This window comes from Erpetoichthys calabaricus, chromosome 13, assembly GCF_900747795.2.
Source record: "Erpetoichthys calabaricus chromosome 13, fErpCal1.3, whole genome shotgun sequence".
Classification (NCBI taxonomy): Eukaryota; Metazoa; Chordata; class Cladistia; order Polypteriformes; family Polypteridae; genus Erpetoichthys; species Erpetoichthys calabaricus.
Window position 1 is genome coordinate 101,500,251 of NC_041406.2, and position 17,077 is coordinate 101,517,327.

Here is a 17,077-nt window from a genome sequence, read left to right on the forward strand (position 1 = left end):
GTGAGACAAAATGGCATTGCCCTCTTTCCTTTGCCATGGCATATGAGACTGTGCTTCTGCACAAACAATACAAACAAATATTGCAATTAAAATGATCTTCCCTATTTGTCAAGATATTTCTGACAGCCCCCCATGCACTACCAAATATAGAAAGGTAATTCAGCCATTAAGATAGTTTTGGCCCTTATGAAACCATTTATTGACTAACACCTTATCAAACTGCTACTTTCAAAACCTATCCATTGACCTAAGTTTAGTTTCAGACTTGAAATGTTTTGTAATTGCATTATTAGTATATTCAAGTTCAAAAGCAACAAGATACCAGCCCTGCAGACTTTGATCCCATAGACCCCACCTGTTTTGAGTCCTCCCATATCCCATCTCACTACTGCTTTATAAAGGGAATTCTCCCACATCGTGTGCCTTGTGTCGTTTATTTTTTCCTTTCTCAGGAGGGACTGCTGAGGCTGGCAGCATTGCTTAAGTTGCTTAGCAATCATCTACAGTATGTGAGTACACTGTGTATTCTTATGTCTTTGCTTTAATGAGAATGTAGCAGATCTTAGATTTCCATTGCCTTCCAGAATACTGGAGGTGTTTTTTTTATTTCCTTTTTTACTACAATAATCCATGCATATTAAGTCATGCTGATAAAATATGTCCAGCATTATATGACAAGAAGGACAATGCAGAAATGAGGGTCAATCCTTTGCTCAGTTAAAGCTGGGATAGTTGCATCAATTATTGAGACTCATTGCCAGAACCCACTTGTAAAAATGCCTGGGTCACCCCTTCCATTCCCAGCAACAGCATCTTGCATACAGTTCATAAACTGTCACGAATATTGGAAGGCTTAAATACATAACACAGGGACTCCAATGTGCACACAATGGTGGCCAGTTAACCTTAGCCTTAGGTCAAGTGCTGTGTATTTTGTATAGCTATATAAGGCCCTCTATCCACACACTGACATAGGGAAAATACAAAATGTCTTTATATTACTGTTATTTCATTAATTATTATTATTATTAATAATAATAATAATATTATTATTATTCTTTTGGCTGCTCCTGTTAGGGGATGCCACAGCAGATCATCTTCTTCCATACCTTTCTGTCCTCTGCATCTTGTTCTGTTATTATTATTGTTATTATTGCTACTGCTACTACTACTACTATACATGTGCATAGTTCTGGCTTGAGACCTTATGTACAAGTTTGCACTTAGTTATTGTTTGCATTATGTTTTAATGTTCTATTGTATATTATAGCTGCTGAAGAAAGTTAATTTTCTGCTGTGGATCAATAAAGTAATATCTATCTATCTATCTATCTATCTATCTATCTATCTATCTATCTATCTATCTATCTATCTATCTATCTATCTATCTGTACTGTAGTACAAACATGGTCCAAAAGTAACTGATGAATGTCAAACACCTAATACTACAAAAAAAAGATAAAATGTTAATAGATTTGTACAACAGCTATTATGTTACATTTTTTTTTCTTCAGAATGGCTCTGGCTCCTCTAATCCTCTTGGCTGGACTTGCGCTCCTCGGCCATGCTCATAAAGACTGCCTTCAAGGTAACAAGACATGAACTGCATCCACTGTTAGACTGTTATAGCACCTCTTTTACTAACATGGTCAGCACCGGTTCTGTGCCGTGTCTTGTAGTAGCAGTGCTTACATAAACGACATGAAAAATTAATTTATTTGCATTGTGAGTTTCACTTTATCCTCAAAAGCCTCAATTCAATTGAGTACAAAAATATCTAGAGGTGAACAATGTTGAAAGTTTCAGGGCTTTTTACACCGTTCATCAGAAAAATACTCAGGATTAATGTGTGTTGGCATCTTTGCAAAGTAACTGTACCTGAAATGTTTGACAACTTTTCATTGTTGTTTGAATGTCTTTATTACAGCTAGGTTCACTTATTAAAAAAAAAAAAACTCCATCCAGTCAGTTATCCGTTTCCAAACCTGCTTAATCTGGTAGCCTGCTTAGATTCAGATGGGTCATAGCCTAGCTTGTCAGAGCAAAGGTTCAATCGGCAATAGCAAAGGACAGTTAATTGAAAGCCAAGGAAAACAAGTACAGAAAAAGCATCAGATATTTGGCTCGTACAGAACAGCAGATTTTAAAACCATGAGGTTATTAACTCAGTTTTCATCCATGACCCCCGGTGAGTCACTTTATTTGGCTATTTTCTAATTGCAGACAAAATACAGCAACAATGTTTAATTTAAAACAAAAACATACATAGGGCCAAGAAAAGTATTTGTCCCCTTCCCGATTTCTTTTTTTTTTAATTGCTGAGTTTTGACATTGAGCTAGTTTGGCATCCACAATAACTTTGTCTTTGTTCATTCAATAAATGACAATACATCATTCAAGAAATGATATAAGTAAAAATAACATTATTTTTTCATTGTGAGAAAAATAGGAAGGAGACAAAATTTATTCACATCACTGTATATGGTAAATTCTGTAGACTAGATTATTGTTATTCAGAGCGGCCAAAAAATGTTATAATGCAGTATATACAAGTAGGTGGTTCAGTGATTTGCACTGTTTCTTCACTTCCTCACAGTCCTTGACAGCAACAGCAATTTTCAGAAAGGGATCCTAAAATTAACTAACTGCTCACTGTCTCAATCTGTGCTTCACTTTCTCTCTCTTTCTTCCAGCTAAAAATGTTGCCCTGCGAGGTAGGGCAACCCTATCCCAACTGCACCCAGGGGTATTGGGAGCCATGTCTACAGCAGTCAATGCCATTGATGGAAACCGTGACTCTAACTATCATCACGGCTCCTGTGCTTGCACAAATGTTCACAACACTCCCTGGTGGCGTGTAGACCTGTTAGCAAATCATAAAATCAACATGGTGGTTATCACCAACCGAGGTGACTGCTGTCCTGAACAGATCAATGAAGCGGAGATCCGCATTGGTAACTCCCTGGAGAATGAAGGCAACAACAACCCCAGGTAACTGTGAATTACTGGATATCTGAACACCAGAAAGCCATTGGTTAAATTCCCCATCATTTGGTGATTATAACATTTTTCTATATCTGAAACTCTGCCCAAAGGAGGTTCTCTGTCTACTGTGTAGGCATTAAGCTTTTATGTACAGGACAGGAGGGGGTTAAAGATGTTCCAGATTAAACCATCCAAAATACTTTGAGACATCATAGTTTCCACACACACACAGATCTTTTCTAATCTTTCTTCACACACTTTGCTGTGTGTGTCTGGGTAGAAAGTTATCTGGCTAGTGACAAGCAAGAAGAACCAAAAACTTGACAGGGTGTCTCCAGCAGGTGGCACATACTCCCTGGGAAAGCGTTCTTTTGAAATTGTAGTCATACTTCAGACATTATATCCCTCCCAATAGCCACAGTTGAGATATTAAGAGAAGAAAATGGTATAAAAGTAAGGATATATTTAACTTTTAGCATTCAAATGTTGTGTTAACCTCTAATAACAAAACACTGAGGAAGCCTACAGGACAGTACAATTGCATTATGATATTTCAGTGGGATCTTCAACAATTGCCTGCCCATTTTCAGAGAAGTTGCAAGGCATGGTCATTTGAGGTGCAAAATTAAAACTGCATTACCTCTGCAAACAGGTTCAGAGGATGGAAAGGAAGGCATTTTGTTAATATTTGGCTCTGCTTACAGCGATTCTGTGCTTACAGTCTGCTTATCAGTGATTCAATGGAAATGGCTGGTTTGTGGTGTGATGGGAGACCACAACAAAATCTGTTTTCATTTCATTCAAAAATGGTGCTCTTTACTTTCATTCAATTTTGTATTCACATTATTGTTCATGCAATTTAAAGAACAGACTTTCAAGAATTTCATTGTACAGCACCAACACCAAAAAACTACACATTATTCCAAAACAGCTGAATGGTTGTTCATGAAATTTTACATTTATTTTACAGTTTACACAACTTAATTTCTATAGTTTATGAAGTTTAAAATGTTCATCATGAATAGGGGTTCAATAGAGAGAACAATACAGTTTATATAACCTTTCAATGATTTATCCAATTTATTCATGTGAGATGATGCTTCTGTTTGCAAAACAACAATAAACCAGGAAGTAGAAAGGGAGCAACTGAGGATGGCATTACTAACTACTGTATACTGTTTTTTTGATGGTAGATTTTTACTCAAGACCATTTTATGATGAGGCACTTATAATTTTATGATTTGAGTTATCTTTATAACATTACTGAATACCTCTTCAGGTGCTGTCTCCTGTAATAATATGCAGCAATGTCTGTGACTCCCAAAATCCCTCCTGCTCAACTTTGTAGATGCATTTTGCAGTCCATGGATTCAATTACGCAACAAGCCATTGTTTATTAATGTATGATTTAACACTTCTTCATAAAACCACACTAGACTAAGAAACACAAAGAAGTAGCATTAACTGTTCCAACCTAGCAAGGAGTTACCTCATTTATGGAACCCAATTATACACAAAAAAAAAACAAATTCTCAACTCATAAGAGCAGTGAAATTAGTAGAGAGGTAGTGTAGATGACAGATAGTCCGCTAGGAGCTTAGCCAGCAATGACAAAAGGGTCAACATTTAAAAAACACATAAATATTATATATCCACTATGCAAATAATAAATTAATAAAATATCTATCTATCTCTAAATACACACTTTGGCAAGGTTTTGCAATGGATGTGGATGTGAACCAGCAATAATTTAATATTAGATACAACTCAGTGGTTCTGAGGCTAGGGATCTGTGCTGGCAATCGGAAGGTTGCCAATTCGAATCCTTTAAATGCCAAAAGTGACTCTACTCCATTGGGCCCTTGAGCAAGGCCCTTAACCTGCAATTACACCTCCTGGGTATGACATTAATCTGCATCCAGCCCGGCAAGCAGGCCCTCCAACTTACAGGAAAACTTGGGGGTTGGTGGCAGGATTGGCAATCTAGTCACCATAAAACTCCTAACCTGTTGCACTCGGGTCCCAATCTGGATGGTTTGTCGTGTGGTGGGTGCAGCAATGCGCTGTATCTGCACATGGTCCCAACCCCTCTCTCTCTAGTAATTCTGGTAAGAAAGCCAAGTATGACATATGGATAGAAATAGAAAGTACTCCAATATTTATCTGGTAGACACCACAGACACTGAGATCTGGAGCTTGACAGCAGACACTCCAAAGTTAAAAGCAAGATAATAAAGAATCAGATCTATCTGAACCAGAAAGAATGATCTGCATTTTGGTGAATGCATATTTGGACACTAGGGGGACATTCATGATATGATGGGACTTGACTAAATTGTCAGGAGTGAACTTTTTATCTTTTTATTTCAGATGTGCAACTATCACTTCCATTCCATTGGGGGTTTCAACAAGCTATAATTGCCAAGGGATGGAAGGGCGCTATGTCAACGTGGTCATTCCTGGAAAAACCCAGCACTTAACGCTCTGTGAGGTGGAAGTCTATGGTGTTCCAATAGATCAGTACTGTTAGCTGGAAAAGCTAAGAAAATTATATTTAATGCAGAATATTGTTCACGAGTTCAAAATATGTTTATAAACTGGAAGCAGACACAAAGATCACTGGGCCAGTCCTGAATATGCCTCCAATACTAATTGTTTTTCATTGTATTCTCTCCTCTCATTTATTTTTCTGATTTTAATGACTTCTGTAGACCAATAAGCAGAAACGTAAAATTTAAGTTAAATCCCATTGACATGCAGTAAATTTAGTATACTATTATTGGTATTATTTGACACAACTGAATAAAATGACTTTTGAGATTAGTCTTTTAGACTTTTGTATGGTATTGACACACAGATTTGCATTCTGAAAATTGGTACCTGCTCCCAATTGTAAAATGATGTTATTATTGCCCTTTACAGTGGTAGTTATTTGTATATTAACCTCTTTCATGTCTTAATATTCATTCATCCTCAAGTAGGTTATTTTCAGGTAATAAGATAGTATAGTATAATGATTGAATTGTGATTTTACAGGTTTAAACTCAACATTAGATGTTTACAGAACTTACTAAATGGGAAAACTCTCCATTTGCTAGATACTGTTATAGCAACATACGATTTTTTGGATGTTCATTACAGGCAACCCCAAATAGCAGACCATATTTCTTTTTACTCAATAGGTGTTGCTATTTTACTTAATTTGTATGGGAAATTCTTGAAAGTTGTTTATCAGAAGATGGCCCATGAACAGTGTGTTTTGAAATGTATTAATTTAATTTTCACTTTGGCCACATGTTCACAGCTCAGTCTAAGGCAGTACTAACATTTATTTTCTAAATTACAGCTTTTACAAAAGAAGGATAAAGATGCTTTTTTAATTATTAAAGGTTTTAGTAATTTCATTGTGTAAACTCAATGGAAAGAAATTATATATATTGTTGTTTTTCTAAACATTTTTATCAATCTTTTTCTATCAAAATATACTTCTACCGCAATATTTAAATCCACTATGTTTTTATGTGGCCATTTTATTCCTTTTGATGTCTGACATTTTATGTACTCAAACAAAGTCATACTTACAATAATAAGTTGTTAAAGTTTGATTTCTTGGATATTTTAGAACACCGATTTGAGCAGATTGCTTGTGGGCCACTTTTACTTTTCATGGGGAGGCTGGAGCAACAATGAGTGACTGCCTATGCAGAGTTAAAACACACACATGTTAGAGACCCAATTTAACATCACCAATTCACCTAATCTGCATGTCTTTAGACTTTGAGAGAAAAGCAGAGTACCCTGAAGGAAGCCATGTGGACATAAGGAGAACATGCAATCTCTTTTCTGGGAACACCTGAGACATGAATCCTGGTCTCCTTGTTGATAGATAGATAGATAGATAGATAGATAGATAGATAGATAGATAGATAGATAGATAGATAGATAGATAGATAGATAGATAGATAGATAGATAGATAGATAGATAGATAGATAGATAGATAGATAGATAGATACTTTATTAATCCAAATGGGAAATTCACATTCTCCAGCAGCAGCATACTGATACAATAAATAATATTAAATTAAAGAATGATAATAATGCAGGTGAAAAACAAACAATAACTTTGTATAATGTTAAATGTTAACGTTTACCCCCCCGGGTGGAATTGAAGAGTCGCATAGTTTGGGGGAGGAACGATCTCCTCAGTCTGTCAGTGGCAAGGCAACAGCACTTTCACTCTGCTCCCATTTTATATATAGTCAAAATAAAAGTTCTTGCAAACTTAAAATAATTCAGACAATATTGTTTTGAGTGTGATTTATTTTATTTGACGGAGCCTCTGATTCTGGAAAGCTCTTATGTTCCTTTGTCACATTACTCTGAATGTCAGAAAAATTCTGAAAATCTATGTCTTTTCATGGCAGTTTTTATTTTTGGGACAGTCAGAATCCACAAGTCAGGTAAGGCTAAGGTTTGAAGGTGACCCCTGACTCTGATGACTCATCTATTCTGCATGTGATAAATGCTCCCTGAGAAATGGCTCTTTTATAGTACTCATACCTGCAGCCAACATACCACATACTTTTACTCACCACACATACATTACTGACTGATCTGCACCAGCCAAAATCCTTTGAGACCAGGCATGGCTAATCACCTACCGACTGTAATATCACCCCTATGGTGAAGTATGGTGGTGGTAGCATCATTCAGTGGGGTCACTGCTCAGCAGCCAGGACAGGGGGACTAGTTAGAATTTAGGAACGGATGAATGCAGTCAAATGCAGAGAGCCCCTTGAAGAAAAACCTGCTCCAGAGTGCATTCAGTTTCAGACTGGGGCAACGGTTCACATTTCAGCATGACAATGATCTGAAGCAAACAGCTAATATGACACTGGAGTGTCTTAGGGACAAGTTTCTGACTGTCATTGAGTGGCCAAACCAAAGCCCAGACCTAAACACTATAGAACATCTGTGGAGAGACCTAAAGATGGCAGTTTACAGACACTTCCCATCCAATCAAATGGAACATGAGAGGATCTGCCAGGAAAAATGGGACAAACCGCCCAAATCCAGGTTTGCAAAGCTTGTAGAGAGAATTCCTCAAGAAGACACAAAGCTGGAATTTCTGCCAAAGAGGCTCTTCCAAAGTATTGAATTAAGGGTCTGAATACTTCTATGAATAAGTGATTTCAGTTTTTGCTTTTTAATTAATTTGCAAACTGTTCTGAAAACATGTTTTCAATTTGTTGCTATGGGTTATTGAGTGTAGATTTATGGGCAAAAATTATAAATTTACCCATTTCAAAGTGAAATCTGCAATACAATAACATCTGCAGAAAGTGAAAGGGATTGAATACTTTTTCTGATCTACTGTATAAATTCTAAAAGTGAAACAAAACATTTATTTGAAATTTGTATACTATTGCAAAGGATTATTTAAAAAAAAACAGCTTTCAAAAGGCATGAGCATCCACAACAAGAAAATACATTACAGTCTGTTTGTTTGCTAAGCACTGAAGGAAGAATCCAATACTGCTGAACTATTATCATGAATTGTCCGAAATTAACCAAAGATAAACAGTGCATTGTAAAGACATGCATTTGGAATCCATAAAAGGAGGTGAATTGATTATATGTCTCAACTGAGCCTTTAGCAAGCATTTAAAATTTTGATTAATTAAATATTTGTCATCGTTATCATATTTGAACAAAATGTAACCTGTGTGCCAGGGTAACTTATCATGTGAGACTCCCAGAGTTACACCTAATGGTAAATAAACTGTGGTAAATAAAAGTAAAATCTCGACACTATTCATAACCACAATGGTTGTCACTGCCTTTAGTGGCTTCACACAACTTCTCACACTCTGTCAGGTTACATGGCCATCATGAGTGAACAGCCTTAGTCAAGTCCAGCCACACAATCTCAGTTGGGTTGAGATCTGGACTCTGGCACGGCCATTCCGGGACATTAATATTGATGTTTTTAAGCCATTCTTGTGTAGTTGTGGCTTTATGCTTGTAGTTGTTGTCTTTCTGCAATAAATCTTCAGGCAAGGTGCAGGTTTCTTACAGACTGCATTGCATTTTCTTTCAGGATTTTCCCACAACCATTTTGCCTTCACAAGTCTTCCAGGACCTGCTTCAGAAAAGTATCCCCAGAGCATGATGGTACTATCATCATGCTTCATGGTAGGAATGTTGTGATTTTGATAATGTGCAGTGTTCAAACATTTAGTCTGATGGCAAACAGCTCAGTTTTGACCACAGAACCTTCTTTCATTTGACTTCAGAGGCTCCTATGTGCTCTTACGCTCTCCTGTCTTCTTCTTGCTGATCAGTAAGTTTTTGTGGACAGTCTGATCTAAGCAGATTTACAGCTCTACCATACTCTTTCCCTTTCTTAATGAATAATTTAACTGGACTCCTAGGGGATTCAGTGACTTGGATATTTTTTTTGTCTCCGTTGCCTGACTTGTGTCTTTCAATCCCCTTTTCAATGAGTTTCTTGGAGTGATCTTTTGCCTTTATTATGTTACTGGCTCAGCACAAGTTGGACTTTATATTACAATCAACTGAAACAACGTAGTCCAACAAAGACTACGGCTCTCACAAAGGGGGCTTTTTATATCCCGAGAGATAGAAAGGACTCACAAGTAGCACCTCATCATGTTTAATTATGACCGTTAAAAGACTGCCACCTTTGTAATTAATTTGTCATTGGTATAAAGATGGAGCTTCCAAAGCACAGAGGTTTAAATACCCATGCAAACATTAACTTTGGAGTTCTTCTTCAGTTAAATGTCTACAGAAAATGATTTATTTTGACTTTGGAAATGTTTTGTCACAGCATAAGAAAAATTACTGAATGAATAAATATGCGTACAAATCTTTTGTTTTGTAGAAAATTATGATGACTTCCAAGGGGATTGAAAAATTTTGCATGCCACTGTATGTTTGTGAAAGGGCTTGGTGGTCATTATTTTTAACATCTGAAATGATCACGGGACTGAAGTTAGGTACACATTCAGCAGGCTTTTTATTCACTCCTAGATACTGTACATATACGTATGCATGCAGACAACTACTTATTCACAAACCAGTTTCTTCTTCAATGTTAATAGCAAGGCAAAATATTGTACAGCATGTACATTAATTGGAAAACTGATGCATTATTTGAAACAATAAATATTCCAGATTTTGGAATTGAACGGGTTGAAAATGTTAAACTCAACTTTAACAAAGTAATCTGTCCTGGACAAGTTTATATTGTGTGAAATAATATACACGTTGTAGATGTGCAAGCATTGGGGCATTGTGGTTACGGTTTTGCCCTATTAATTCTGCATTTGTCGGTTCAAGCCCTGATACTGACACTGTGTGACCATGAGCAAGTTACTTCACCTGTCTGTGCGGCACGGTGCGGGATTGCGGGGCATAAAAAATGTAACCATCCATCCATCCATCCATCCATCCTCTTCCGCTTATCCGAGGTCGGGTTGCAGGGGCAGCAGCATGAGCAGAGATGCCCAGACTTCCCTCTCCCCGGCCACTTCTTCTAGCTGTTCCAGGGGAATCCCAAGGCATTCCTAGGCCAGTCGAGAGACATAGTCCCTCCAGCGTGTCCTGGGTCTTCCCCGGGGCCTCTTCCCGGTTAGACGTGCCCGGAACACCTCACCAGGGAGGCGTCCAGGAGGCACCCTGATCAGATGCCCGAGCCACCTCATCTGACTCCTCTCAATGTGGAGGAGCAGCGGCTCTATTCTGAGCCCCTCCCAGATGACTGAGCTTCTCACCCTATCTTTAAGGGAAAGCCCAGACACCCTGCGGAGGAAACTCATTTCAGCTGCTTGTATTCGCGATCTCGTGCTTTTGGTCACTACCCATAGCTCATGACCATAGGTGAGGGTAGGAACATAGATCGACTTGTAAATTGAGAGCTTGCCTTGCAGCTCAGCTCCTTTTTCACCACGACAGACCGATGCAGAGCCTTCATCACTGCAGATGCCGCACCATTCCACCTGTCGATTTCATGCTCCATTCTTCCCTCACTCGTGAACAAGATCCCGAGATATTTGAACTCCTCCACTTGGGGCAGGATCTCACTCCCAACCCTGAGAGGGCACTCCACCCTTTTCCAGCTAAGGATCATGGTCTCGGATTTGGAGTTGCTGATTCCCATCCCAGCCGCTTCACACTCAGCTGCGAACCGATCCAGAGAGAGCTGAAGATCACAGCCTGATGAAGCAAACAGGACAACGTCATCTGCAAAAAGCAGTGACCCAATCCTGAGTCCACCAAACCGGACCCCCCTCAACGCCCTGGCTGCGCCTAGAACTTCTGTCCATAAAAGTTATGAACAGAATCGGTGACAAAGGGCAGCCCTGGTGGAGTCCAACTCTCACTTGAAACGGGTTCGACTTACTGTCGGCAATGCGGACCAAGCTCTGACACCGATTGTACAGGGGACCGAACAGCCCTTATCAGTGGGTCCAGTACCCCATACTCTCGGAGTACCCCTTTTGTACCCTCGAATTCCTTTTCCAAGTCCACAAAACACATGTAGACTGGTTGGGCAAACCTCCCATGCACCCTCCAAGGCCCTGCTAAGGGTGTAGAGCTGGTCCACTGTTCTGCAACCAGGACAAAAACCACACTGTTCCTCCTGAATCCGAGGTTCGACTATCCGATGGACCCTCCTCTCCAGGACACCCGAATAGACTTTTCCAGGGAGGCTGAGGAGTGTGATCCCTCTGTAGTTGGAACACACCCTCCGGGCCCCTTTCTTAAAGAGGGGGACCACCACCCCGGTCTGCCAATCCAAAGGCACTGTCCCTGATGTCCATGTGATGTTGCAGAGGCGTGTCAACCAAGACAGCCCTACAACATCCAGAGCCTTGAGGAACTCCGGGGTGTATCTCATCCACCCCTGGGGCCCTGCCACCGAGGAGTTTTTTGACCACCTTGGTGATCTCAGTCTCAGAGATGGGGGAGCCCACCTCCGAGTCCCCAGGCTCTGCTTTCTCATTAAAAGGCATGTTAGTGGGATTGAGGAAGTCTTCGAAGTACTCCCCCCCACCGACCCACAACGTCCCGAGTCGAGGTCAGCAGCGCACCATCCCCCACCATATACAGTGTTGACACTGAACTGCTTCCCCCCTCCTGAGACGCCGGATGGTGGACTAGAATCTCCTTGAAGCTGTCCGAAAGTCGTTCTCCATGGCCTCCCCAAACTCCTCCCATGCCCGAGTTTTTGCCTCAGCAACCACCAAAGTCACATTCCGCTTGGCCTACCAGTACCTATCAGCTGCCTCCAGAGTCCCACAGGACAAAAGGGACTGGTAGGACTCCTTCAGCTTGATGGCATCCCCCACTGCCGGTGTCCACTAACGGGTTCGGGGATTGCCACCACGATAGGCACCGACCACCTTACGGCCACAGCTCCGGTCAGCTGCATCAACAATAGAGGCACGGAACATGGCCCATTCGGACTCAATATCCCCCACCTCCCTCGGGACGTGGTCGAAGTTCTGCCGGAAATGAGAGTTGAAGCTACTTCTGACAGGGGACTCTGCCTGACGTTCCCAGCAGACCCTCACAACACGTTTGGGCATGACATGTGGCCGCAGGTCCAATGATACGACCACAAAGTTGATCATCGAACTGAGGCCTAGGGTGTCCTGGTGCCAAGTGCACATATGAACACCCCTATGCTTGAACATGGTGTTCGTTATGGACAATCCGTGACAAGCACAGAAGTCCAATAACAAAACATCACTCGGGTTCAGATCGGGGGGGCCATTCCTCCCAATCACACCCTTCCAGGTCTCACTGTCATTGCCCACATGAGCATTAAAGTCTCCCAGCAGAATATATGCCCTCTAGCACACCCTCCAGGGACTCCAAAAAAGGTGGGTACTCCAAACTGCTGTTCGGCGCATATGCACAAACAACAGTTAGGACCCGTTCCCCCCACCTGAAGGTGGAGGGAGGCTACCCTCTCGTCCACCGGGGTAAACCCCAATGAACAGGCTCCAAGTCGGGGGGCAATAAGTATGCCCACACCCGCTCGGCGCCCCTCATCAGGGGCAACTCCAGAGTGGTTGAGAGTCCAGCCCCTCTCAAGGAGATTGGTTCCAGAGTCCAAGCTGTGCGTCGAGGTGAGTCCGACTATATCTAGCCGGAACCTCTCGACCTTGCGCACAAGCTCAGGCTCCTTCCCCTTCAGAGAGGTGACATTCCACGTCCCAAGAGCCAGCTTCTGTAGCCGAGGATCGGACCACCAAGGTCCCCGCCTTCGGCCACCACCCAACTCACACTGCACCCGACCTCCTTGGCCCCTCCCATAGGTGGTGAGCCCATGAAAAGGGGGACCCATGTTACCTCTTCGGGCTGTGCCCGGCCGAGCACCATGGGTGCAGACCCGGCCACCAGGTGAGGGAAAACGCCATCCAAAGTTTTCATTCATCATAGAAGGTTTGTTGAACCGCTCTTTGTCTCATCCCTCACCTAGGACCAGTTTGCCTTGGGTGGCCCTACCAGGGGCATAAAGCCCTGGACAACAGAGCTCCTAGGATCATTGGGACACGCAAACCCCTCCACCACGATAAGGTGGCAGTTCAAGGAGGGGGAAATATAACCAGTGTGACGATACGAGTTCTGCTCCATGCTCCCATCCTCTGTTAGAGAGTCCCCGGGTCCCTACACCATTGATAATGTTACTGAGATGAGCTAGACAGTGAGGCAACATAGCAAAAGGGATGGTACAAATGTGCAAAAGTGCTTTTATTTAAAATTCAACAATCAAAACAAAAGTGTTCAAATAAAGTGCAGCGTTTCAAAATCTTCTTCATTAAATAAATAATCCATAAAAGAAATGTGGAGGTTTAAAATAATTACAAAAACAAATCCTTTAAAAATCGAGGTTAAAACAATGCTGGAAGCAGTCCTTTAAAACAATTAAAAGCTCAGTGCTTCTTTTACATTAGCGTCTCACCTGCTTCTCCCATTTGGGCCGTGCAGCAGGCGAGACGCTCTCTCTGTAGCTGATCTTTCTCTCAATCACTCCGGTCTGGAGGCCTCCCGATCCTAGCTTCGGTCTCGCTCTAATCCCAGACCGGGACTTAGCTTCTCTCCAACGGCCAGGACTCCCACACTGGAGATTATAAACCTAAGTCTCCCGCTCTTCTCCCAAATGCCCAGCGGGAGCGACTACAATCAACTGCCCTAGGTGTTAGCTACACACCTCGCTAGGTCCCACAGTCCAGCTGCACTCGAGCATGCTCTCGCTCATTGGCCTTCGCGCTCTCTCTCTCACACACCGGCTTTCTCCTCCCTTCCAGCAAGCTCCGGCTCTCTCTCTCTTCCTGTTCATCTTTCTTTGTCATTTTTCTTGTTTCCTTCCCTCCTAGCCGGCTCGTGCTTCTATTTATGTTGACAGGGCATAGCAGCTGCAGCACATTAGCATCCCCAGGAACAATCACAGATGTGGGCCATCTCTTACCTGTGCACTTAAGTGAGAAACGCCCACACCGCAGATCGTCCTGAGACCCGCTTTAGCCACAACTACCATGCCCCCCTCGCTAAGCCGCGAGCACGGTGATTATTTATTTAAAACGGCCTTTGCTAAGAGAGCTGTGGACCAACAACACCACAACCAGTAGATACTAAATGTTATGTTGGATAAAGGTGTCAGTCGTAAATGTACAATATTTTGCCTTTAGAATAAGTAACTAGTTTGCAAAAGTACAGTCACTGGTTGCAAGCAAACATGTAGCTGGGAGCGAATGAAAAGACGACCGAATACGTACCTAACTTCAAGTCTTGTGTTCATTACAGACTCAAAGGTAGATTCTGTTAAATAGTAATAATTACCACCAAGTCCTTTCACAAACGTGCAAAAAAAAAAAAATAATAATATGCTGTTAAAACGCAGATCCCTCTCCTACCAACTTCTCTTGACACTACATGACTCTACTGGCCCTTGAGTTTCTGGTTCTTGCCCCTCCCATTTCCTCTGAAGATCACATGAACAACCAATACAGTTCGCACACAGAACCGATAGAGTTCATCCACAAAATTGCGATAGGGTGCGCACGCATAACCAGTATGTTTCGTACAAGAAACTGACATAGTACAGAAATACAACCAATAGCATTTAAGTGCAAAACCAACATGTTACCCACATGAAACCAGTGTAAGGCGTGCATGAAACCAATCTAGTGCATACACAAATCCATTGTTAGTTCAGCACAGAACGCAAACCAATATAGTTTATATGGAAACCGATAACATGCGAGCGTAAACCGATGCAGTTCACTCACAAATCAATAATAAAAGTACCTGTGATATACACATGCAAATCAGTATAGCTCATATGCCAACCAGTGGTATGCACATACAAACGGACATAGATCACGCACAAACCGATAACATACGGACACAAACCAATATAGTTTATACGGAAACCGATAACATGCAAGCGTAAACCGATGCAGTTCACTCACAAATCAATAATAAACGTACCTGTGATATACACATGCAAATCAGTATAGCTCATATGCCAACCAGTGGTATGCACATACAAACGGACATAGTTCACGCACAAACCGATAACATACGGACACAAACCAATATAGTTTATATGAATGAAACCAGTATTGTTCACACGCAAACCAATTAAGTATGCACGCAAACGATAGTAAAAATTCATAAACCAATAGTGTTCACATGTAAACCAATAGATTATGCACAGGAATATATGATTTATGGCCTGTTTGGCCCCTCATATATTCCACCACTCTGAGTCTGTATTTAGTGTTCAGTGAAGACCACTACAAAAAATAAGATGACAACACACACACAGTAGAAAAATAAAGCTTTGGTCATTGCAGAATTGTATTGTATTTCTGAGGTGACCATCTAGCTCTGCGAAGAAGATTACTGGTGTTCTGTTTTGTGTGTTGTATTTAACTCATTTTTTCATACACATTGCATATACCTTCACCCTATTGGAGCCATTTTTAGGAAATTTAACATTTCTTTTCACTGCTATGCTGATGATACACAGGTTTATATTCCTGTCTGCAATTCTGCAATAAATCAACTGCACAACTGTCTTTCTGAACTAAGATCCTGGATGGCTAATAATTTTTGTTGATCTGAATCAAAATAAAACGGAGGTGCTGATAGTGGGTCAATCAGCTAAAGCCCAAATTGGTCTTGGACTTCTCGGCTCTTTCTCTGTCTTCCGCAATCTTGGTGTTATTTTTGATAAACAGATTAATTTCTGTGGTCAAGAGTTGCTTTTTCCACCTTTGTCTTTTAGGTAAGATCAAGCCTTTTGTTATCTTCTAGAGATCTTGAGAAAGCTACTCATGCTTTTATTGCCTTGATTACTGCAACTCGCTGTATTCTGAGATTAGCAAATCCCTGATAGATAGATAGATAGATAGATAGATAGATAGATAGATAGATAGATAGATAGATAGATAGATAGATAGATAGATAGATAGATAGATAGATAGATACTTTATTAATCCCAATGGGAAATTCACAGGTTAAAGTTGGTCCAGAATGCTGCCGCTCGCTTTCTGGTTGGAGCAAGAAAGTCTGATTCTGTTTCTCCTATTTTAGCTTCTTTACACTGGCTGCCTGTCAGTTTTCGAATTGATTTTAAAATCTTGCTGCTAGTTTTTAAATATTTTCATGGGCTTGCTCCTGCCTATTTATCTGAACTGTGTGTTTTACATCAGCCATACAGAGTGCTTAGATCTTCTGGTCAGTTGTCTCTTGTCCCTCGTACCAAGTGTCAAACTAAGGGCGGCAGACAGGGCTTGTGCTGCTGCTCCTGCCTGTGGAACTCTTTACCTCATTACATAAAGGAGTCGTCTGCAACTGAACTGTTCAAAACAAGATTAAAGACTCATTTCTATTCACTTGCTTTCAGTGACCTTCAGTAATACTGATGGTTTCGTCTTTGTGATTATGTAATATTACTTCAATTTATTATTTATGTTCATTTATTTTATTTCTATTTATGTTATTCATGTTAATTGTATGTTTTTCTTTTATTCTATTATTGTAAAG

General features: G+C 40.9%; 1 protein-coding gene across 1 annotated transcript in view; it reads left to right on the plus strand.

Annotated features, from left to right (window-relative positions):
* The first annotated feature begins 366 nt into the window (after window positions 1-366).
* Window positions 367-17,077, plus strand: part of si:ch211-215k15.4 (uncharacterized) — a 31,678-nt gene continuing 14,967 nt past the window's right edge. The window contains exons 1-4 of the mRNA XM_051935562.1: window positions 367-509; window positions 1,515-1,588; window positions 2,694-2,991; window positions 5,356-5,505. Of these exons, the coding sequence (XP_051791522.1) occupies window positions 1,516-1,588; window positions 2,694-2,991; window positions 5,356-5,505 (521 nt within the window). The 5' untranslated portion in view covers window positions 367-509; window position 1,515. The remainder of the gene's footprint in view (window positions 510-1,514; window positions 1,589-2,693; window positions 2,992-5,355; window positions 5,506-17,077) is intronic.